This window comes from Meriones unguiculatus (assembly GCF_030254825.1).
Source record: "Meriones unguiculatus strain TT.TT164.6M chromosome 13 unlocalized genomic scaffold, Bangor_MerUng_6.1 Chr13_unordered_Scaffold_34, whole genome shotgun sequence".
NCBI classification, from domain to species: domain Eukaryota; kingdom Metazoa; phylum Chordata; class Mammalia; order Rodentia; family Muridae; genus Meriones; species Meriones unguiculatus.
This window is the reverse complement of record NW_026843646.1, coordinates 8,406,285-8,429,356: the sequence shown is the minus strand read 5'-3', so window position 1 is coordinate 8,429,356 and position 23,072 is coordinate 8,406,285. Positions and strand designations below refer to the sequence as shown.

The window sequence follows — 23,072 nt, the reverse complement described above, 5'->3', positions numbered from 1 at the left end:
GGTTTTGATAAATAATGTTCTTGAGATCCTGTGTTCCCCCTTGTGCAGTATTGTTTTATTATACTCCTCATGATTTTATTCCACTTTATGAGTGTCTGATCAATTCATAGATGTCTCCTATTTCCTTCCATTTCTCCCCAGGAAGTAGTGTACAAGGTCCTATTCTTCTTAAGAAGCTTACTTAGTATAAGATATAGCTCATGCAAAACCTTCCCACCCTAGCTTTTGCATTTTCTACCTTTTACTTTTCCTAATATTTTAAACCTCTGAGACCTCTTACTTATACCATGTCACTGAATAATGACCTACTGTAGTAGAGGAATGGATTACAGAAATCATTCTAAGAATATTTTTGCTGTGTAAATCTTCCAATTGACTCAGTGTCTCGACTTGAACTCTCTAGCCCATATTGAAACTGTTTAATATATAACCTGGATCCTAAAAGAGACTTAAGGAAGACTGCATGTATGGAGTACAAAATCAGCTTTAGGCTGACTTCTCTTATACCATTAACTAGAACTGGACACATGCTACTATTAAAGAGAACTCTTTTAATTAACCATTTAATTGTGTGTGGCATTCTTTCTTCCTGGTTGTGGATATTAATTCTGTAATGGCTGCATTTTCAGCCTTTTGGGAAAATATTTCTGAGACAAGTTTTGTTGGCTCAGGTCACATTGATTCCAGTCTATTGCTCCCCAGATGCATGACTTTGCCTTTCTCTTGGTTAAAATTTCTAAATTCTTAAGTTAAAGTCTGTACACAGCAGAGTTTTAAAAATTACCCATTTGAGACATATAATGAGCTGTCTATTGTGTGTGCAGTAGGAAGACAGTTTGGAAAAAAAATGAAGGTCAGATTTCTGGAAGTTTTAAACATTGTTTCCTAATTAATTTTTTTTGTGAAAAATATTTCAGTTTTACAAATAGGTTACAAAATGATGTCAAGGAAGAAATGTAGATGAAACTTCATGAGTATTTGATTAGCATCCTTTTATCTTTCCAATAACAGCAGCCACAATGTTGTGGCCTAAGGAACTCACTTCCAGGGTTAAAAGTCGTTTCTGAGCTGCAGAGGTGTCTCAAGTTTATATGGTGTTATGCAGTTACATAGGACAGATTTCACATCTTGTGCTGGAATACATATGGCAATAACAAGACATAAAATTACTGTTTAACATTGCTTTGTTTATGGGAATCAGTAGGACTGGGTTTGCCTGAAATCACTAGGGGGAATGACCTACAGCCCAATAGCCCACCTTTCTGGTGACCTCCATTTACAGAGAGAGGTCTAGAGCATGGGGACTTTAAAAGAAAAGATCAATTGTATCTAGAATAGTATAGGGGTTAATTGGGTTATTTTTGTGGGAGTCATTACATTTCTGTTTATTTAATTTCTATATGTATACAATCAGAGGTAACATATGTCTACTTCAAATTATTCTGGGTTGAGTATCCTTAGGTATCTTGAAGAAATCTTGACTATATTTTGGGGCTTATGTTCTTGGAATTTTTACTGTGTTCTTTCACAAAAATTGTGCACAATTTTCATTGTTGTGTTGTAAAGTAAGTACAGAAGTCATATTTGTCTCTATGTGTAATACTTCTTCATAATCCTGCTTAAAATTCTGAGTTATTTTTTCCATGGTAAATTCAGCTGGTAGCATTCCATCATAAAATGGCTGATTCTGGACTTAGGCACCCTACACATATCCAAGATGTCTTCATGTTGGTCACCTAGCCTTTGAAATGGGGGCTAACTAGTGACATGGACACAGCTGCTTGTTTATGAATCACTTTGCCCTAGCTGGGCTTCATTGTCTGGCCTCAGGGAAGGATGCACTTAGTTCATATGTAACTTGATGTGTTGAGGAGAGATGGTATGGGGAGGCTCCCTTTGCCTGAGAAGAAGAGGAAGAAGAGTAGGGGAAGAGGGTGGGAGGATGATACCAGGAAAAGAGGATGTACAGAGCTGCAAGCAGGATATAAACTAAATAATAATAATAATAATAATAAAGTAATGAGAAAATGTCTGTTTTCTATGTAGGTGAGAGATTGTGTTGACTGATGATTTCTATAGACGGCTCTTAAATTGAGGGTGGCAGTATCCCTGAGCAAGCGGCCCAGGGTTGGATAAGAAAGCTAGCTAAGCACAAAATGATGAAGAAACAAGAGAGCAAGGCAGGAAACAATAATTGCCATGGTTTTTGCCTAAGTTTTCATGAAATTTGAGTTTCCTCAGCTTCAAAAATGATGGAGTTTGATCATACTTGACCAAACAAGCAAACCAATTCATGACCTGAGATGTTTGTGGTTAGGGGATTCAATCACAGTAGCACGGTAGCATTTTAGGAGAAAAAAAAAGTTATTCCAAAGTGACTTTGCTCCTGGCAGACCTCAGAATGTTCTCTTTTTTAGGAATGTGTAAAATATCAGAACTTGAGATGGCAAAATCCAAAGCTTAATTGGCTCTTCCTGTAGGACCTGGAAGTTCAGTATGTTGAGTGTAGTACATATAGAGGAAGTGGAGGTCATAGGATTTCAGTGGAAAATAGGCTCCATGAAAAAGTAAGCTAGAGGTCATTTGTGTGGTAATTTTGGCCTCAAATATTTCTCATACTGATCATGATCTAAAAAATTAATTAACGTAGAGGTAAAATTGGGGACTGATTTCTTAGATGGTGATGTTCGTTTTCATACCTGGCTTGAATGTTAGTAATTAGTCAAGGCTACATTTGAATTCTTGATTCTCATGTGTCAGCTTTCTGATGTGCAAAGATGGAAGATGTACCCCCAATGTGTTCTGTTTTGTCAACAAATTTTACCCAATGTTAATGTTAAAATGCTTAATAGAATGTATGTGTGTAGGTATGTATTGTTTAAACTTACATGCTTCTTTATGTTCTCATTTGTTACTATATGGCACATCATGCTGAAGTTCTGCCTTGTAAGAGAATATTCTAGAGGTGATAGGTAATGTCACAACAATGAGATTTATTTCATAAAAGCATATTATATGTGTGTAATATGACTGTGTTCTTAGGCTATGACAGATATATGAAGACTTGATGACACTTTTGGGGGTTTATTTTGACCATTCTAATTTGATGGTCAAGGTCCTGTTGCCAGTTTGCACTCTGGATATTTCAGAGAATGTATTAATATTATTCTTTTTTTTTTTACTTTTATTTATTATATTTGTTTTGTATCCCAGCTACAGCCTCCTCCCTTATCCCCTCTCAAGCCCACTGTCTCTCTCTCTCTAAGTATTTTAATTTTTTTAAAGAAATTATTTTGTTTTTTTGGCTTTACATCCAAAGGCTATCCCTCCTTCCCCTCCTCTCAGTCCACCCTCACCCTTCTTCCTTCCCCCCCCAAGAAAAATGGAGCCCTACTCTCCCTGTGTCACCCTATTGCATCACATCAAGTCACATCAGGACTGAGCATATCTTCATCCACTAAGGGCAGGCAAGGTACACCTGACAGGGGGAGATTATCTAAAAGTGGGCAGTAGAGTTCCTATTAGAAACAGTGCCCTCCACTTACCACTCAACCCACATTGACCAAGCTGCCCATTGTACAGATAATTTCAAGAGAACATGCATCATGCTCCTTAGTTAATGTCTCATTTTCTGTAAACCCTACCCCGGATCTTGGTTACTTGTCTCTGTTGGTCTTCTTGTCGCTTCCTATTCCCTTCAGGTTCTTCCATTTTTCCCCCAGTACTTCCATTAGACTCCTAGAGATCCACCCCATGCTTACTTGCAAGTTCCAGCATAAGTCTCCATTGGTTGCTAGTTGGAGCCTCTGAGATAACAGGTATGTTTAGGCTCTTTTCTACAAGTACAGCAAAGCAACATTTACAGTTTCATTGGTTGGCTGTCTAGTGTAAGGTGGGTCTCAGGTTGGCTCAATTACTGTTTGGACTTTCTCTCAATCTTTGTTCCCTCATTATAGCTAAACTTGTAGTAGGCAGGGTAATTTTTGGATCATGGGTTTTGTGGTTCAGTTGTTGTTCCCTCTCTACACTAGTCCCGTTTGGCTAGGAGATGGTCATTTCATTTTCCATGTCTCTTTTCCCCTGACCCTCCATTAGGAGTCTCAGCTAGAGTCACACCCAGGTCCTCTCAGGAACCTTCCCTGTCAAATGACTCCAAAGAGAAACCCCCTCAGTTTCCCTTCTTGTTCCCAGCCCTCTCACCTCCTACTATAATTCTACCCACATCTGATACCCACATTTGTTTTCCTCCCCATTCTAACTTCTTCCCAGTTCGCTCTCTTCATCCACTTCTGCTGTCTGTTCTGTTTTTTATTCTGAGTAACATTCTGCCAATCTCCCATGGACCCTTCTTGTTACTTAGCTTTTTTGGGTGTGTGGATTATAGTATACTTATCATGTATTATAGGTCTAATATCTGCTTATAAGCAGTATGTTTTTTTTCTGTGTCTGGGTTACTTCTCTCAGGATGATCTTTTCTAGTTCGATCCATTTGCATGAATTTCATGATTTCTTATTTTTAATAACTGAGGAGTATTCCATTGTGTGAATGTACTAGAAGTTCTTTATCCATTCCTCAGTTTCTGGCTGTTATGAATAAAACAGGTATGAACATAGTAGAACAAATATACTTATTCTATAATGGACCATCTTTTGGATATATTCCCTGTAGTGGTATAGCTTGGTATTGAGGTAGAACTCTTCCCAGTTTTCTGAGAATACACCAGATTGATTTTAGAGAAGTTGTACAAGTTTACACTCCCATCAGCAGTGGAAGAAAATTCCCTTTTCTCCACATCCACACCAGAATGTGTTGTCACTTGAGTTTGAGTGGTGTAAGATGGAATCTTAGAATTGTTTTGATTTCCATTTGTCTGATGTCCAAGGACTTTGATCATTTCTTTAAGTGCTTCTATGCCTTTTGAGATTCCTCTCTGGTGGCTTCTCAGTTTAGCTCTGAACCCCATTTTTAAATTGGATTATTTGATTTGTTGTTGTTTAATTTCTTAAGTTCTTTGTATATTTTGGCTATTACCTTTCTTTCTGATATAGGGTTGGTGTAGAAATTTTCCCAATCTATTGACTGCTGTTTTGTTCTATTGATAGTGTTCTTTTCAGTTTCTTGAGATCCCATTTAATAATTATTGATCTCAGATTGTTGTGGTTCTCCTGTGTTAATGAATTCCAGACTTTATTAAGGCTTTTGCCTTAATTTTCTTCAAGCGTGACTTTCTATACTAAGCTCCCAAAATGATGGACTGTGATCTGACAGTACCAAATTAAATGAGTAAACCTACTCATGACCTGAGATTCTTTTAGTTAGAGGATTTAGTCACAACAACAAAGTAGCAAATTAGAAGAAAAACTTATATGCAAAGAGCGATTATGCTGCTGGACAGAATCTTGGAATGTTCTCTTTTTAAGGACTGTGGAAAACATCAGGATTTAAGATGGCAAAAGCATTACAAAGCTGTACACAGAGATTCATCAGCTGTTCTGTGAGGACCTAGAAGATCAGAGTATTGAGATTAATGAAGACAGAGGACGTCCGTGTGATAGGATTTCAGTGAACAATAGACTCAATGGAAAATTAAGCTAGAGGTCATTTGTGTGATATTTTAGATTCAAATCAAACTTATTTTGCCCATGCCTTGAAATTGAGTGAGGCAGAATTAAAATTGATGGACAGGATTTCTTAGATGGAATATTGAGTCTGTTGAATGGTTATTATTACAAAGACATTCAGGACCACAGTGAAAGAAAGAGACAAGTAGAGAAGAAATAAATGTAAAGTCTTTGGTTTGTAGAGAAAAACAGTACTAGGTAGTTTCAGATGGCAGTCACGTGATGCAATAGAGGCAGAATTTTTCAAAGAGATTATCACTATCAAAGAAGTGGTCCTAGTCCTGGATTTGAAGCCCAAAATTATATTCATAGAGTAAATGCCTTCCTGATAATTCTTCTGTTAATGGAAGGAGGACTCAAAGTGATTCCTAGTGCCAGGAATGAACTTCATATAAAGCCTGCTCCAAATGATCCATGTGTGGCACAGTTCATCCCAATTTTGAATTCAAATTGACAGGCTCACCCATGTTGTGCTTTTTCCGGAAACAAGAAAGATGCAAAATTTAACATAATAGATTCTTTGTGGTTTCTATTCAGCACTGTGCCAGCCTTCTGTGTTTGGCAGAGTCAGATCACCAGTAAAGGTACTGTAAAGATTCATTGCATGAAGCCGTGAGGGTGAAGCCTGAGTTGCATCTTGACACTACAAGCTGTTGAGATACCTAAGTTATGAGATACCTGTCATAGAGTGCTGCCTATAGGGAGTGGAAGTAACCAATCTGAGAGATATATGAGACATTGCATAGATAGGACTCTCTAAGACTTTTGAAACAGCAATAAGATTTGCTGTTTTCCTTGCTGGTCTTCTTTCCTTGGTACAGTCTTCCCTCACTATATATACATTCCTCTCTACTGGAATAGGAAGGAGTATTCTGTGCATCTATGTAGGATTGATGTAACTTGCTTCTGATGTGGCAGTCAAGAGATTTTCTTATATGTCAGAAGAGACTTTGGACATTTAAACAGTGTATGAGTTATTGCCAAATTTTAGGATCACTGTACTTCAGTGATTTTCATCATGGGATGGCCATAAGCCAATAGTGAATTTGTTCAGCAATTATTTGATTGAATCAAAAGAGCTATCAGAGAAGATGTTTCTGGTTTTGACATTGAATGAAAAAGTTTCTGTGTATCCCAGGCTGTCCTGAAAGTCAGTATGTACACCAGGCAGGTTTTTCACTTACAGGTATAACTCCAGTTGAGGGTTGGGGTAAAATTTAGGCCAACATGCCTGGCATCAACATCATCATTGCCTGCTGAGTCTGGAATGTAGGGTTTTGGGTTTTTAGTTTAGTTTTGTTTTGTCTATGTAAGCATAGGTTTTTGTGGTGATCTTCATCCAAATCTTGCATTTGAAATTTGGCAGAGAGTATATTTAATTTTTTATGGGGCATGTATTCATGACATTACCACTGTCTGGTATTTCTGAGTCATTAAATTGCAGGGGTGTGACATTCTTCCAACCTGTTTTTTTTTTAACTTTATTCATTCATTTTATTCACATTTAATTTATTTTTATTTAATTTTTTTATAATTTATTCTCTGACATGAACTTGGTTCCTTAATCACTACTCTTGTAGGTGCAGCCTTGCAAGGCCACAGAGAATGATGATGCAGCCATCCTTGATGAGACCTGATAAGCTAGGGTCAGATAGAAGGGGAGGAGTTACTTCCATATCAGATTAGTGAAAGGGCATAGGAGAAAAGAAAAAGGGTGGTTGGGACTGGGAATAGATGATGGAGTGGGCTACAGTGGGTATAGAAAGAGAATAAATTGTAATAAATAAAATTTAAAAATAATTTAACATCTCAATTGTAGCCTCCTCCCTTGTCTCTTCTTCATCTCATCCTCTATTTCTCTTCCCCCCTTGTCCCATTTTATCAGATAGGAGGAACCTTCCTCTCCTACCAGCTGACCCCAACTTATCAAATCTCACTAGGACTGTCTACATCCTCTTCCTTTGTGGTGTACTAATGCCTCCTCCACCATGGGAAAGTGATCAAAGAGCAGGCAACAGAGTCCATGTCAGAGTCAGCCCCTGCTACCCTTACTATGGATCCAACATGGAGACTGAGCTACCTATCAGCTACATCCAAGCAGGGGTATGTGTTCTCTTCATGAACGGACTTTGGTGCATGCATCAGTCTCTGCATGTCCCCACAGTCCCAGATTTGTTGGCCTTGTTGGTCTTCTTATGGAGCTCCTGTCAACTCTGAGTCTTTCTATCCCCCCACTCTTTCCTATGACTCCCTGTGCTCTGCCCAAAGTTTGGTTGTGAGTCTTAGCAACTGCTTCAATCCCCTACTGGGTTGAGTCTTTCAGAGGACATGTATGATAGACTCTCATCCTGTTCCCTCTCTTCAGTCACATCTGGTATCAATTCTATTTGCCCTTTTAAATGAGAATTGAGCATCCTTCATAGGGTCCTCCTTTTTATTTAGCTTCTTTAGGTCTGTGGATTGTAGTATGTTTGTCCTGTATTATAGCTATTGTCCACTTATAAATGAGCATATACCATGCATGACTTTCTGGTTCTGGGATACCTCGCTCAGGATGATCTTGTCTAGTTCCATCCATTTCCCTGAAAATTTCATGATTTCCCTGTTTTTAATATGTGAGTAGCATTCCACTGTGTGAATGTACCACAATTTCTGTAACCGTTGTTCCATTGAGAGATATGTAGGTTGTTTCCCAATTCTGGCTATTATGAATATAGATGCTGTGAACATAATTGAGCAAATGTATTTATTGAATGGTGGATCATGTTTTGGAAATATGCCCAGGAATAATATATCTGAGACTTGAAGTAGCACTATTACCAATTGTCTGAGAAAGCATCAGAATGATTTCTATTGTGGTCATATAAGTTTGCACTCTCACCAGCAACGGAGGAGTGTTTTCCATTCTCCACATCCTCACTAGCATGTGCTGTCTCTTCAGGTTTTGATCTTAGCCATTCTGATGGAATATCAAAGTCATTTTGACTTGCATTTCCATGATGACTATTGATATTTAGCATTTCTTTAAATGTTTTTCCACCATTTGCTATACCTCTTTGGAGAATTCTCTGTTTAGTTCTGTACTCCAGTTTTAAAGTGGATTATTTGGTTTGTTGGAGTTTAATTTCTTGAGCTCTTTATATATTTTGTTTATTAGCCCTCTCTGCTGTATGTAGGGTTGGTGAAGAACTTTTCTCAGGTCGTAGGCTGTTGATTTGTTCTATTGACAGAGTTCTTTGATTCATAGAAGGTTTTAGTTTCATGAGATTCTATTTATTAATTGTTGATCTCAGAACCAGTGCTCTTGGTGTTCTTTTCAGTAAGTTATCTTCTATGCCAATGTGATCAAGGCTTTTTCCCACTTTTTCTTCTAACTGATTTAGTGTGTCTGGTTTTATATTGGAAGTCTTTGATCACCTTGGACTTTAGTTTAGTGTGGGATGGTAAATATGGATTTATTTTCATTTTTCTACATGTAGACTTCCAGTTATACCAGCACCATTTGTTAAAGAGGTTGCCATTTTTTCATTGCATGGTTTTGGCTTCTTTGTCAAAAATCAAGTGTCCATAGGTTTGTGGGTTTATTTATGAGCCTTTGCTTCAATTCCATTGATTCACCAGTCTGTTTCTGTAATAGTACCATGCTGTTTTTATTACTGTTGCTTTATAGTATAGTTTGAGATAAGGGATGGTAAAACCTCCTGAAGATCTGTTTTTGTACAGGATTGTTTTAGCTATTCTAGTGTTTGTTTGTTTGTTTGTTTGGTTGGTTGGTTTTCACATGAAGCTGAGAATTGTTCTTTCAAGGTCTGTAAGAAATTGTGTTGATATTTTGATGGGTATATCATTGAATCTGTAGATTGTTTTTGGTAATACGGCAATTTTTACTATGTTGAGCCTACTGATACATGAGCATGAGAGATCTTTTTATCTTTTGTTATTTTCAATTTCTTTTTTCAGTGGCTTGAATTTTTTTTTCTTTTTTATATAGGTTGTTCACTTGCTTGGTTAGGGTAACACCAAGATACTTTATGTTTTTTTTTTTTTTTTCTGGCTATTGTGAGGGGTGTTGTTTGCCTAATTCTTTCTCAGGCAGTTTGTCTTTTGTATACAGGAGTGCTACTGATTTTTTGTTAACTTTGTATCCAGCCACTTCGCTCAAGTGTTTTTCAATTGTAGGGGTTCCCTGGTAGAACTTTTGGAGACAGTTATATATACTGTCATTTCATCTGTGAATAGTGATACTTTGACTTCTTCCTTTTCAATTTGTATCCCCTTAAACTCCTTTAGTTGTCTTATTGCTCTAGATAGGACTTCAGATACTATATTGAAGAGATTTGGAGAGAGTGGGTAGCCTTGCCTTGTCCTTGAGTTCAGGGGAATTGATTTAACTTTCTTTCCATTCAGTTTGATGTTAGCTATAGGATTGCTGTGTATTGCCTTCACTGTTTTTAGGTATGTGCCTTATATCCTCGGTCTCTTTGAGACTTTAAACAAGAATAAGTGTTGGATATTGTCAAATGTTTTAGCAGCATCTAAGGAAACGATTGTGTGGTTGTTGTTGTTTTTTTTTCAATTTATTTATATGATGGATTACATTGATGGATTCCATGTATTTAACCACTGCTGCATACATGGGATGGAGCCTACTTGGTCATGGTGGAGGATATCTTTAAAATGTTCTTGGATTTAGTTTGTGAGTATTTTATTTGAGTATTTTAAGAGTGATTGGTCTGAAGTTCTCTTTTTCTTTTTTTTTTGGGTCTTTGAGGATTTATCAAGGTGACTACAGTCTTACAAAAGGAGTTAGGTCATGTTGCTCCCATTTATAGGTTATCAAATAGTTTGAAAAATATTGTTATCCTCTCTTCTTTGAAGCTCTGGTAGAATTCTGCTCTGAAATCATTTGGTCCTTGGTTGGGAGTCTTTTGATGTTTGCTTCTATTCACTGAGGGGATGTAAGACTATTAAATTTTTTTACCTGATATTGATTCTACTTTGGTAAGTGGAAACAATACAAAAATTGTATATTTCATTTTGATTTTCAAATTTTGTGGCATATAGGTTTTGACATAAGAGCTAATGGTTCTTTGGATTTTCTTAGTGTCTGTTATATCTCTTTATCAGACGTGGTTGATTTGGTTAGTGTCTCTCTGCAATTTTCTTAGTTTGGCTAAGAATTTGTCTGTTTTTGATTTTCTCAAAGAACTAGCTCCTGGTTTTGTTGATTCTTTGAACTGTCCTCTTTGTTCCTAATTTATTGATTTCAGCCCTGAGTTTGGTTATTTAGTGGTCTACTCCTGTTGAGTGTGTCTGCTTCTTTTTTCCTAGAGTATTCAGGTGTGCCATTAAGTTGCTTGTATGGGAAGTCTCCAATAGCTTATGAAGACACTTAGTGCTATTAAATCTCTCAAGACTGCTTTCATTGCATCTCATAAGTTTGGGTATGATGTGCCTTCATTTTCATTGAACTATAGGAAGTTCTTTATTTCTTCCCTGACCCAGATTTCATTGAGTAGGGAGTTGTTCAGTTTCCACGTATGTGTAGGCTTTTTGCTATTTCTGTTATTGTCAAGATCCAACTTTAGTCCATCATGGTCTGATAGGATGCAAGATATTACTTCAATCTTGTATCTGCTGAGGCCTGGTTTGTGACCTACTGTATGGTCATTTTTAGAGAAGGGTCCATGAGGTACTGAAAAGAAGATGTATTCTTTTCTGGTTGGGTGAACATTTCTCTAGATATCTGGTAGGTCCATTTAATTCATGACATCCATTAGTGTCATTATATATCATTTTAGGTTCTGTTTCACTGCTCTGTCCTTAAATGATAATGAGTTGTTATGGTCTCTTACTATTAATGTGTAGAGATTGAAATGTTCTTTAAACTTTATTACTGTTTCTTTTACAAATGTGGGTGCCCTTGATTTTGGGGCATATTTGCCCAGAATTGAGACACCATCTTGGTAGAATTTTCCTTTTATGAGTTTGAAGTATCCTTCCTTATCTATTTCAATTAATTTTGTTTGCATGTCTGTTTTATTAGATATTAGAATTGCAACTTCTGCTTGTTTCTTGGGTCCATTTGCTTGAAAACCTCATTCCTGTTTCAACATCCCAGGAACTTTTTCAGAGATAAGCTTAATGCTCTGAGGTTGGAACCAATTTTTCCCTCACCATTGGGTTTCCTTTCACCTGGGAAACACAGTTAGTGGTGTTTTGTGGCCTACTATTCCAACTATTGGTCACTGTGCAGTCTCTGCTACCCTGCTGATCAGACACAGTGTGCAATCAGCTCTGCCATCTGGGATCTGCTTTTTTAATTACTAAATACGAGTATTTTGCTTGTATGCATGACTATGCACCTCTTGTGTGCCTGCTCCTCACACCAGTCAGAAGATTTCCTCAGAACTCATGATCCTAGAATAATGGATAAGAGTGGGTTCCATGTAAACACTGACAATTGAGCCCAATTATTTGCAAGAGCAGCAAGAGCTCCTCACTGCTGAGCCATTTCTCCTGCCTTATGTCGCTTATTTATCATCAGCATTTACATTGGTATTTTTTTTAACTTTTTAAACATGCATTTCCTTTTAGTAAGATCTTATTAATGGTATAGTTTAAGCTGTGGCACTTCTGGTTTCTGGAAGATTAATACAGAATTGGATTGAATGTATAATTCCTTGTAGGAGCTTCAGCAAAGACCTCTGAGTTTTTTCTAACTATTATATTTGTTTGATTGACTTTTAGGGGAGGCTCTGTCTTACAATATAGGTCTGGCTGTCCTGGAAATCTTTGCATAAATCATGCTGGCATCCAACTCATTGAGATTCACCTGCCTCTGCCTCCTGAGTGATGGAATTAGAGGCATAACTGAATAAACCCAGCTTGTCCATCATTTTTTGTAGTTAATAAATGTCCATAAATTTCTCTGATATGTAATCAGTACTGTTCATATGTTCATTTCTCTCTGTATCTCTGTCTCTATCTTTCTCTTTCTATTTCACTCTCTTCTCTCTGTTTGTCATTGTCCACATTAATTGGCATATCTATTTCAAGGCTATATCATATTCAAAAAGTTCAGATATGACATAGTTATTCAGTTTTCTTCTAAGAATGACTTATTGATAACATTAGCACTTCCATTATAATATAATAGCTTTAATCTTTATTTTTCAACTATAGACTATACATGATTTGGAAAGGAGAATATACAAAACAATTATCAAAGAATAATCATGTGTTATATGCCTTTACTTTTGTCTGGTCACTCACAAATATGATCTTATCAGCTATGATTGTTGTTGTTTGCCACCTCACATTATTTTTATCCATGTATTCATCATAGTCCACGTTCCTGTCCACAAATATACAAGCCCCCCCCTTTTCACATACTGATATATCATATCCCTGAGGCCTGGTCAAAACATGATATTCAGTGCCACATTGTCTTTGGACTGATGCCAGTGTTCCCTCATCACAACATGTCATTTGTTGCTAGACAAAATATGGTGACTGTGTTTTTTCGTTCCCACTTCTTTCATGACTGGGTCCTGACCAGCTCACCCAAGTAACTGAACCCAATTCATAGATTGCTCAAGAATCCGACTCCTGGCTACTTTAGACTCATGTTTTACAAACTGATGAAACTCCTAAAACATAGGTCTTCAAAGCTGGCTTCGGGTTTTTTTACAATCTAATATTTAGGCTTTACCTTCTCCCCTCCTTCACCTGATGCACAACACCTAACTGTCTAATATTAGCAATATTAGACAATTGATGACAATTGTCAATAAATGAAAGAAGTACTAGAAATATGTGAATATATTTCCAATGAAGTATAAATTTATATTGTTGCCCCTGATTCTGTTGTACTCAAGTATCACATATTTTAGAATTCAGTAACCTTCAATGATGTGCATGTGAAATTCAGCCAAGAAGAGTGGGCTTTGCTGGAACCTTCCCAGAAACAACTCTACAAAGATGTAATGCTAGAGACCTGTAAAAACCTCACTGCTATAGGTAAGACTGCAAATTTTCTTTCACTTTTAAAATAAGGAGACAACTCTTAATTTATTATTGATCCTCTTCTATAATTCCAATTGAGAATGAGGTAGAATGAGGTGAACAAATCAGACATGGTTCTAGAAGATAGGCATTTATGTTTTTCCTTAATAATAATATGGTATTTCCAATAATATGTATTTTCTGGTACTATATTTTAGGCTACAATTGGGAAGATCATAATATCGAAGAACATTTTCAAAGTTCTACAAGTAATAAAAGGTAACTATGTGCACAATGAAACAGATATGAATCTTAAGAAATTTTAATGTGTCCTGGTACAGATATGAATCTTAAATTTTAATGTATCCTGGAAGTTTGTTTTTTTGGTTTGTTCTTTGTTTGTTGGCTTCTTTTTATTTTCTGTTTTTAAAAGGTTTTTTTTGCTGTGTAGCTGTGGCTTAACTTAGAATTGCTTGTTAGACCAGCCTGACCTCAAATCACACAGATCTGCCTGATTCTGCCACTACAATTGCTGGGAATAAGGGCATGTACCAGCACACCTGGACGTTTTAAAGAAAAGCAACAGTGTATAAACAGCACTGCTTTAAGTGTACTGATGATCATTAAAATCTCACAATTCCATGTACTTCAATGTCAGGTATCTGATTTGTGTTTTCAGGTACTCCTCTAAGATAGAAGAAAATAGAATAATGTTGTAACAGAAAATACCAATGGAATCATATGGATATTACAGCTACTGAGTTGAACTGCCAATCTGTTTAGTCTCATTCTATCTACTCAGATATTGTAAGAGGTATATACATTGAATAGGTGATCAGTGTGTGTACAAAACCTTCTAATAAGCAAAAATGTCATAGTACAACCAGTGTTACTCATAGTCATGCAGTAACATTGTAAAGTTTAGTGAAAGGAGCAGCTTATGAGAGTCAAGATTATTGTTGTGGAGAAACCTTAACCCCTATATGACATGACTATGATGAACAAAAAACAAACTGTGTTAATTCAGTGTGGGAAGCTTTTATTATTTTTGTAATTTAATAGATATATCGTATGTCACAATGTTTCTAAGACACATGAGCATAGGGATATTGAAAGAAGCAGTGTATCTGTCTTTCTCCAAGAAAAATTAATTTTATAGAAGTCCCCATTTTGAGTAGATTTTCTGACTGTGAAAAGTGGTTACTCTTAATTGGTTTTGCAACTTCACTGTGAATTCATCAGCAAACTCATACTGCTGAAAATACCTATGAATACTAGGAATTTGGAACTTCTTCTGCATCTCCTGCTCACTTCTTAAATGAAGTGTCATTCATACAGTACAAAAATTTGTGAATGGGATTGTTGTGGAAAAACTCTGAATTCTTACAATAATCTTCATATATTTGAGAAAAAGCTCTTATAGAAAAATGGTACTATAAAAGTGAACCACATAACTAATGCTCTTACCATCACAGGGCTCTTCAAAAATACCCATAATGAAGGTGAATACCATGAAAGTAAATAAAGTAATAAAACTTTAAAATTTGATTCTTCTTTACCATTAGACCAAATTATGAAATTAATTCATATAGATAAATTTATTTATTAGTGTAATGAAATGACTGTGGTAAATCTTACACATGTGCCAATTTTCTTTGCAGGCATGAAAGCAATCATACTGGAGAGAAACCCTTAAAATGCACTCTGTGTGGTAAAGCCTTCTCCTATATCACTGTTCTCATACGGCATAAAAGAACACACACAGGAGAGAAGTCTTACAAATGTAATCAATGTGGTAAAGCCTTTGCAACAAACAGTCATCTCCTGTGGCATAAAAGAACACACACTGGAAAGAAACCTTATGAATGTAACCAGTGTGGTAAAGCCTTTGCACAAAACAGTCATCTCATAAGCCATAAAAGAACACACACTGGAGAGAAACCTTATGAATGTAATGAGTGTGGTAAAGCCTTTGCAGAAAACAGTACTCTCTTAAACCATAAAACAACACACACTGGAGAGAAACCTTATGAATGTAATGAGTGTGGTAAACCCTTTGCACGAAACAGTTATCTCTTAAGCCATAAAAGAACACACACTGGAGAAAAACCTTATGAATGTAACCAGTGTGGTAAAGCCTTTGCTCGAAACAGTACTCTCATACGGCATAAAAGAACACACACTGGAGAGAAACCTTATGAATGTAACCAGTGTGGAAAAGCCTTTGCGGAAAACAGTAATCTCTTAAGCCATAAAAGAACACATACTGAAGAGAAACCTTATGAATGTAACCAGTGTGGTAAAGCCTTTGCACGAAACCGTACTCTCTTAAGCCATAAGAGAACGCACACTGGACAGAAACCTTACGAATGTAACCAGTGTGATAAAGCCTTTGCACAAAACAGTCATCTCATAAGCCATAAAAGAACACACACTGGAGAGAAACCTTATGAATGTAACCAATGTGGTAAAGCCTTTGCAGAAAACAGGACTCTCTTAAGCCACAAAAGAACACACAGTGGAGAGAAACCTTATGAATGTAACCAGTGTGGTAAAGCCTTTACAGAAAACAGGACTCTCTTAAGCCACAAAAGAGCACACAGTGGAGAGAAACCTTATGAATGTAACCAGTGTGGTAAAGCCTTTGTACAAAACTGTCGTCTCATAAGCCACAAAAGAACACACAGTGGAGAGAAACCTTATGAATGTAACCAGTGTGGTAAAGCCTTTGCAGAAAATAGCAAACTCATGCGGCATAATAGAACACATACTGGAAAGAAACCTTATATGTATACTCAACATGATAAAGCCCTTGCACAACAGAGTAGTCTCCGAAAACATGAAAAAACACACAGTGGAGAGAAGCCTGGTGATTGTAATTAGTGTGATAAAACCTTTGCATGTAACAGTCATCTCCTAAGACAACAACACATTCTGGAGGGAAACCACATGAATATAACTATGTGGCAAAACGTTTGCATGTAACATCTCTTAATACATAAAGGAACACATACTGTAAAGAAGCTGTCTGACTGCATCCAATGTGAATAAACTTTTGCACTTCAGAATCATCTTCAAACTCATGAAAGAAATCCTAATGGACAGAAAGCCTACGAATGCTTTTAACATGGTGAAACCATTATATATTTGTATAATTTTCATCATCATGAAAGGATTCATACTGGAGAGAACTTATGAATGTGTTAAAACAGTGAGGCCTTGCACAAATCTAGAGTCATCATCATCATAAAAGTATCCTTACTGGAGAGGAGTTCTGCGATTATAAGCATTGTGGAGAAGCCTTTGTGTTCTTTGGTCCACTGAAATCCAACAGAACTGTAAAACTAGCTCAATGGAAATGACCTCCCCTTTCTGAAGGGGAAAGGGAATAGGGGCAATAGGAATGGAACGTAGTCATGGGGCAGAGAAGGGAGGGGGATTACAATTTGAATTTAAAGTAAATAAACTTATTTTTAAAACAATACAATGAATGGTGAATATCAATTACATGCAACAGTATTATATAATAAGGTGTTTAGGGAAGACTTATTGATAATCCTGATTCTCAACATTTACTGTTTTCAATTGCCTCAGTTTACACAAGTAACTTTTAGTCCAGTGGATGAATATGTAGGGAATGGTGAACTAACACCAGCTAGGAAGTTCTCTGAGAGTATCAAAACAGTGGTAGCCTGTAGCAGTTTCTTTCTGTACACATACCTATTGTATGCTCAACTATACTCATATCAGCTTTATTGACAATAGCCAGAATCTCAAAACAAATTAGATGTCCCCAAACCAAGGAATAGACACAGAAACTCTGGCACATTTGTACTATGCAATACTATTCAGCAACTAAAAACAAGGAAATCAGCAGGCAAATGCATGCAACTCGAAAAGACCACTCTAAGTGAGGTATCCAGAAGCAAAAAGACACTCATGGTATATACTCACTTATATGTGGATATTAGTCATATAATATAGGATTAAAAATACTAAAATCTATAGTCCTAAAGGATCTAAAGAACAGGAAGAACCCTAAGGAAGATGCTTAATCCTCATTCAGAAGGGCAAATGGGATAGACATTTGTAATGGGGGAAAAAGGGAACAGGGCAGGAAACTACCACAGAGGGCCTCTGAAAGAATCTACATAGCAGGGTATTAAAGCAGATGGTTAGACTCATAGCCAAATTTTGGGCAGAAAGCATGGGTTAATATGGAAGATTCAGGAGCTAGAAAGATCTGGATGTGAGAGCCCTTCCACAAGGAGGCCAACTGAGCCAAAACATATGGGCCCAGTGGGTCCTTTTCCAACCAAGGACCATGCATGAAGAACACCTAGAACCCCTGCTCAAGTGTAGCTCATAAGTATCTCAGTTTCCATGTGAGTTCCCTATTAAGGGTAACAGCATCTGTCTGTGACATGAACTTAGTGGCAGGCTCCTTGATCACCTACTCCTGGAATGTGCAGCCTTGCCAGGCCACAGAGGAAGGAGGTGCAGCCATTCTTGGTAAGACTTGATAAGATAGGCTAGGATAAGATAATAGGGAAGTAGGACGTTCCCTATCAGTGGACTAGGAGAGGGACATAGGGGTAGAAGAGGGAGGTAGGTTGTAACTGGTGGAAGATGAGGGAGGGGCTTACAGCCAGAAAACAAAGTGAACAAATTGTAATAATCAATAAAAAAGAAAAAAAAATGAAATGAGTTTTTTTTTTCCTGAAATGGCTGGACTCAGGCAACTGTCTCTTAAAAACAACTAGAAAGAATAGTACTTCATCTCTTCACATTTTCCTTTTTCCTGTAATACTATAGATAATAAATACCCTTGATAAAATTCAGTGGTTTGTTATATATTCCTAGTATTATAATATTGTAAAATATTTTACAAATAAAATTTTGATATATTGTGTGTAAAAATAGTTTATGAAAAGTGGCTTGAATTTTCAAAAGAGCAAAGAATGATTACTTAAAACCAGGAGGGTAAAAATGGAAGGAAAATTGATGGAAGAATAAATAATATATAAATAAATTAATATCTCTTACACAGTAATTATAACATTTTAGTTATTGAGATTTAAAAAACACACAGAATATTTCTCAAGTAAACAATGTAAGCTATTAGTAAATATTTTTCAAGTAAACAATGTAAGCTCTTATGCATGCACCCTGAGATATTTCTTTAAATTATTCCTTTTGTCACTGAAATGTGTTCTTTGACAAGCCATGCCACTACACCCTGATGTTCAGGCTCTAATACTGACTATTCAATTCTTATTTCAGAGGACTGACTGCTTTTGGCCCAATTAGGACTGATGTCAAACAATGTTTGATTTCTGTGCCTAGCTCAGGTCATAACATTTGATGATACATTTTGAGTTCATCCACAATTTCAAAGTAAAATGATTGTCATTCTTGAAATGTTAAATGTTCTCTCTTGCTCTCGCACACGCACATACACACACTCACACACATGCATGATACATGTAATAGCAGTTATTGGCAACAAAAGACTTGAAATTGAAAGAGCCAAAAGAGGGATATATGAGAGATTTTGTAGGTAGGACAGAGAAATGAGAAATAATGTGATAATATTAAAAATATCAAAAAAACAAAAGTACATGTTTTCCATGAATAAAAAAAAATGAATAATATTATATTTTGCACTCATGTGATTCAGGACAATCAAGTCCATTCTATCTTAGCACATGGTAAGCTTTGCTTCAGTAAACATGAGTGTAGATGTGTGCTGGACCAGTCCAAGTCATCTGTTGTTTTCATATGGATAATGGTGGAACTCCTCATTCAGTGTGTACAGTCCATACTCTCTTTTAAATTGACTCAAGAATTTTAGTATTTGTTTGTGTGAACTTTATAAAATAAAGTTCCACTAAACTTCTTTTTTGGTCCACTTTCTTCTACTGTCTCCTTTCATCTTTTTACACAGAGATGCTGTCCAATCTGGATGATAAGGAGTGTTCAGTAGATGCAGCAGAAGAATGGACATTGTTGTCTAGTCCATTCTGATACTTCCTGTCTTTCTATTTGAGAATTGAACATCCAAGTCGAGAGTTTTCAATGAGCAATGTTTATTATTTCCCTTTATTTTGTAGTTATGGTGTGGAGTTTTTGCCTTCTGATTTGATCCTTGGGATTATTCATTCTTTTTGTTGTCTTGGGTATGGTTAACACTTTAGATTGGAGTGTTCCATTGATTGGCTTCTGTAGTGAAGTTTTACAGAGATATTACTCATATTTGGTTTTATTATGCAATATATCTTTATTCATCATTTATTATTTAAAGTTGACTGGATATAGGAATAAGGGTCCCTTAAAGATTACATATAATTTGTTTCAGACATTCTAGGTTTAGAATCTCTCTTGAGAGATTAAGAGTTATTCTAAAGAGCCTGAATTTATATGCAACTTAATATTTTCAACTTGCAAATTTAATATCCCTTCTTTAACATACTTTTCTTTACATTTAATGTTTTGATTTTATGTGCTGAGAACAATTTCTTTTCTGTTGTTGTTCTATATACTTTTTGTACTTTTATAGGCTACCCCTTCTTCATTAGGCTAAGGATACATTCTTCTATTATTTTGCTGAAAATATTTTCTAGGATGTTGATGTGAGTTTTGTCTTCTTTTTCTATTTTTATTATTTATAAATTACTTTTTTGCACTTTTTAGAATTTCTGGATCTTTTGTACATAGCTATTTAACATTTCTTTTGACACAATTTGTCTTCTTCTTCTTCTTCTTCTTCTTCTTCTTCTTCTTCTTCTTCTTCTTCTTCTCATATTCTCCTCCTCCTGCTTTTCTTCTTTCTCTGAATCTTCCTTCTTCTTTTTCTTTCTCTTCATTCTCCTCCTTCTCCTTTTTTTCTTTTAAAAATAGTCACTTTACTTATATGTTCATCCGGATTAAAGTTTTCCCTTCCTCTAATCCTGGCAACTCTTTCCCATCTCCCCTTCTATCCTGTATAAATTCACCCTCATATTAAAAAAGGAGGGATATAATTTATAATAAGAAAATAAAATAGCAAAAAGACAAAAGCAAACACATCTGAGTAGGAAAAAAAAACAAAAAGAGACCAAGTTGGGAAATGATGCAGACTTGTTCATACATGCAGGAATCTCATAAAATATTAAACTTGAAACAATGGTATACACACAGAGGACATGTAGCTTTAAAAATAGAAAAAAAATTCTTTAGCAAATTAAAATGAGAACTATGATAAAAACATTTTAAATCAATGCCAGAATTCTAGTACATAAGAATCCAAACTTGCCAGTGAGGGAAATTTTTGGCCATCTACCTTTTGGAATGTACTCTTAAATGTACAATTAAGAGTAGTCCCTTGGAGAAAATGAGTGTCCCTTGGAGAAAACTACATTTTCATTTGCAAGCACTTATCAATTAGAGATAGGGCTAGGGAGAGAACACTAAAGGCCTTGTGCATGCTGCCTCGGTCTATCACAGTTTATCTATTCTTCAGTCCTCTTAATTTATAGTGCTTTGTTCTTTGATATGCTCTATCCTTTCTGGCTCTTATACTCTTCTGACTGAATTACTGAAGAGCCTGGAGGGCATATTCTGAGGTCTGACTAACTGTCTACTTTCTCTATGGGTCTCTGAATTTGTTTCCATCAGCTGCAGGAGGAAGCTTCTTTGATGATGGATGAACAAGATGCTGGTTTGTGAGTATAGCAGAATTTTGGCAAGGGTCATTTTATTACTTTTAGTAGAGCATAGTATTTGCTTTTTCCCTACAACCCCGAGCTATGTAATTTCTTTTTCTTGATCAATAATCCAGTGTCAGGTGTGGATTGCATCATGTGAAGTGGGCCTCAAGTCAAACTATAGATTGGTTATTTACTCTAATAACTCTTGCACTAATATGTCTTACAGGTAGGACATTGTTATAGTTCAAAAGTTTGGTAGCTAGGTTAGTGTTTATATTTCTCCTCTTGTAATTGCAGAGTACTTCCCATATCAAAGTTGCTAGAATGTAAGTGTGAAGGTTCTATGTAGGCACAAGCTGTATTTAAATATGCTCCATGTAAGTGTAAGTGTTGTCTCCAGCAAGAGGGCATTGCAGTCAATTCATGGAGAGCAGCCTATAGTCTTGGCAAAAGCCTGTATTGTTTTGGGATTACGATCACACAACTTTGGCCAATACCTCAGTTAAATATAAACTATTACCATTACTGGATGCTTTCTTTAGTGACGAGATTTCCAGTTGGGACTTTCTTCTTATGTGGTGATTTCATTTATATTGGCTTCTTATATGTATATATTTTAGAAAGTTTCTATTGCATTAGGTTTCCACTGTACCAAACAAATGACCCGTAATTTTACCTGTCTTTTTTCATGTTACCTTTTCATTGCCCTCTTCCTTTCCCAATCCCCTTCAATTCTATCTTTTTAGCCCACCTTCCACTTGTACCAAGAATTTTATTTCCCTTTCCTATGGAGAAATCTCTGCCTCCCCTAAGCTCCAGTTCTTAATCTGTATATATTCCCTGTGGTATTATGTTCAGTTGCTTCCATATCATACATCTTGCAACTAATATATATGTAAAGCAAATACATACCCTATTTCTCTTTTGGGGTCTAGGTTCTCTCACTCTCAGTTACCTGCAAATGTGCATTTACCTTCATGTTTCATGATTTGATTTTTAAATGTCTGAGTAATATTTGATTATGTAAATGTACTACTACTATAAGAAAAATAGAGATACACACTGGAAAGCTAGAAATACACACTGTAAAAACAGATAAAATCTTCAACAATGATGCTGACCAAACTAGATGTCTATATGTAGAAACATAGAAATAGGTTCTTATTTTCACATGAAGTCACCTCCAAATGGATTAAAACCTCACCAAAGTTTATATACAGTTAAAGTCTTGAAGTCAGCACAGCTATTTGACAAAGATCCAGCATAGCTGAGTTTCATGTTACAGTAGCCTTCATGCTATCTTTCAGGCTTGGTCTTGATCTCTACTTGCTACATGCTTAGAGGGCTTTCAGTACATGTAAGACATTGGAGGGGACATTGGAGCAATGGGAAATACTTCAATGAATCATTTATACCTTCACTCTGTGGTACTGCTTCTAAGCTACCCCAGAAAACTTCTGAGCATACTGCCTCTCTCAGAAATATCAATTATCTCGTCCTACATGAATGTCTTCCTCATGGAAGTTGTAACTCACATAAAAATGGCAGAGAATTCCTTATGAGACTTCAGCTCCAAGATAGTCTTGCAAAATCGAACGCTGTGCTTCCCCAAGAAGAAAACAATCAGAACAACATACTCTTAAAAAGGCAACCAAAGTTTGTAGTGCTAGGAGAGTTGATAGCATTTGAGATGAAATACCTCATATTGCTGTATCCTCAGGCGATTACTTGGCATACAAGATTAGGAGCTACATA

The 23,072-nt window shown here is 36.3% G+C and overlaps 1 protein-coding gene across 4 annotated transcripts in view; it reads left to right on the top strand.

The window, feature by feature from the left end:
- Positions 1-17,116, top strand: part of LOC132650872 (zinc finger protein 431-like) — a 37,733-nt gene extending 20,617 nt beyond the window's left edge. For 3 of the 4 annotated variants that reach the window (XM_060376206.1, XM_060376208.1, XM_060376209.1), the window contains exons 3-5: positions 13,518-13,644; positions 13,848-13,908; positions 15,291-17,116. In XM_060376206.1, the coding sequence (XP_060232189.1) occupies positions 13,518-13,644; positions 13,848-13,908; positions 15,291-16,512 (1,410 nt within the window). In that variant the 3' untranslated portion in view covers positions 16,513-17,116. Of the gene's footprint in view, positions 1-7,507; positions 7,726-13,517; positions 13,645-13,847; positions 13,909-15,290 lie in introns of all 4 variants that reach the window. The other variant, XM_060376207.1, reaches the window with a different exon arrangement.
- Positions 17,117-23,072: the final 5,956 nt, after the last annotated feature.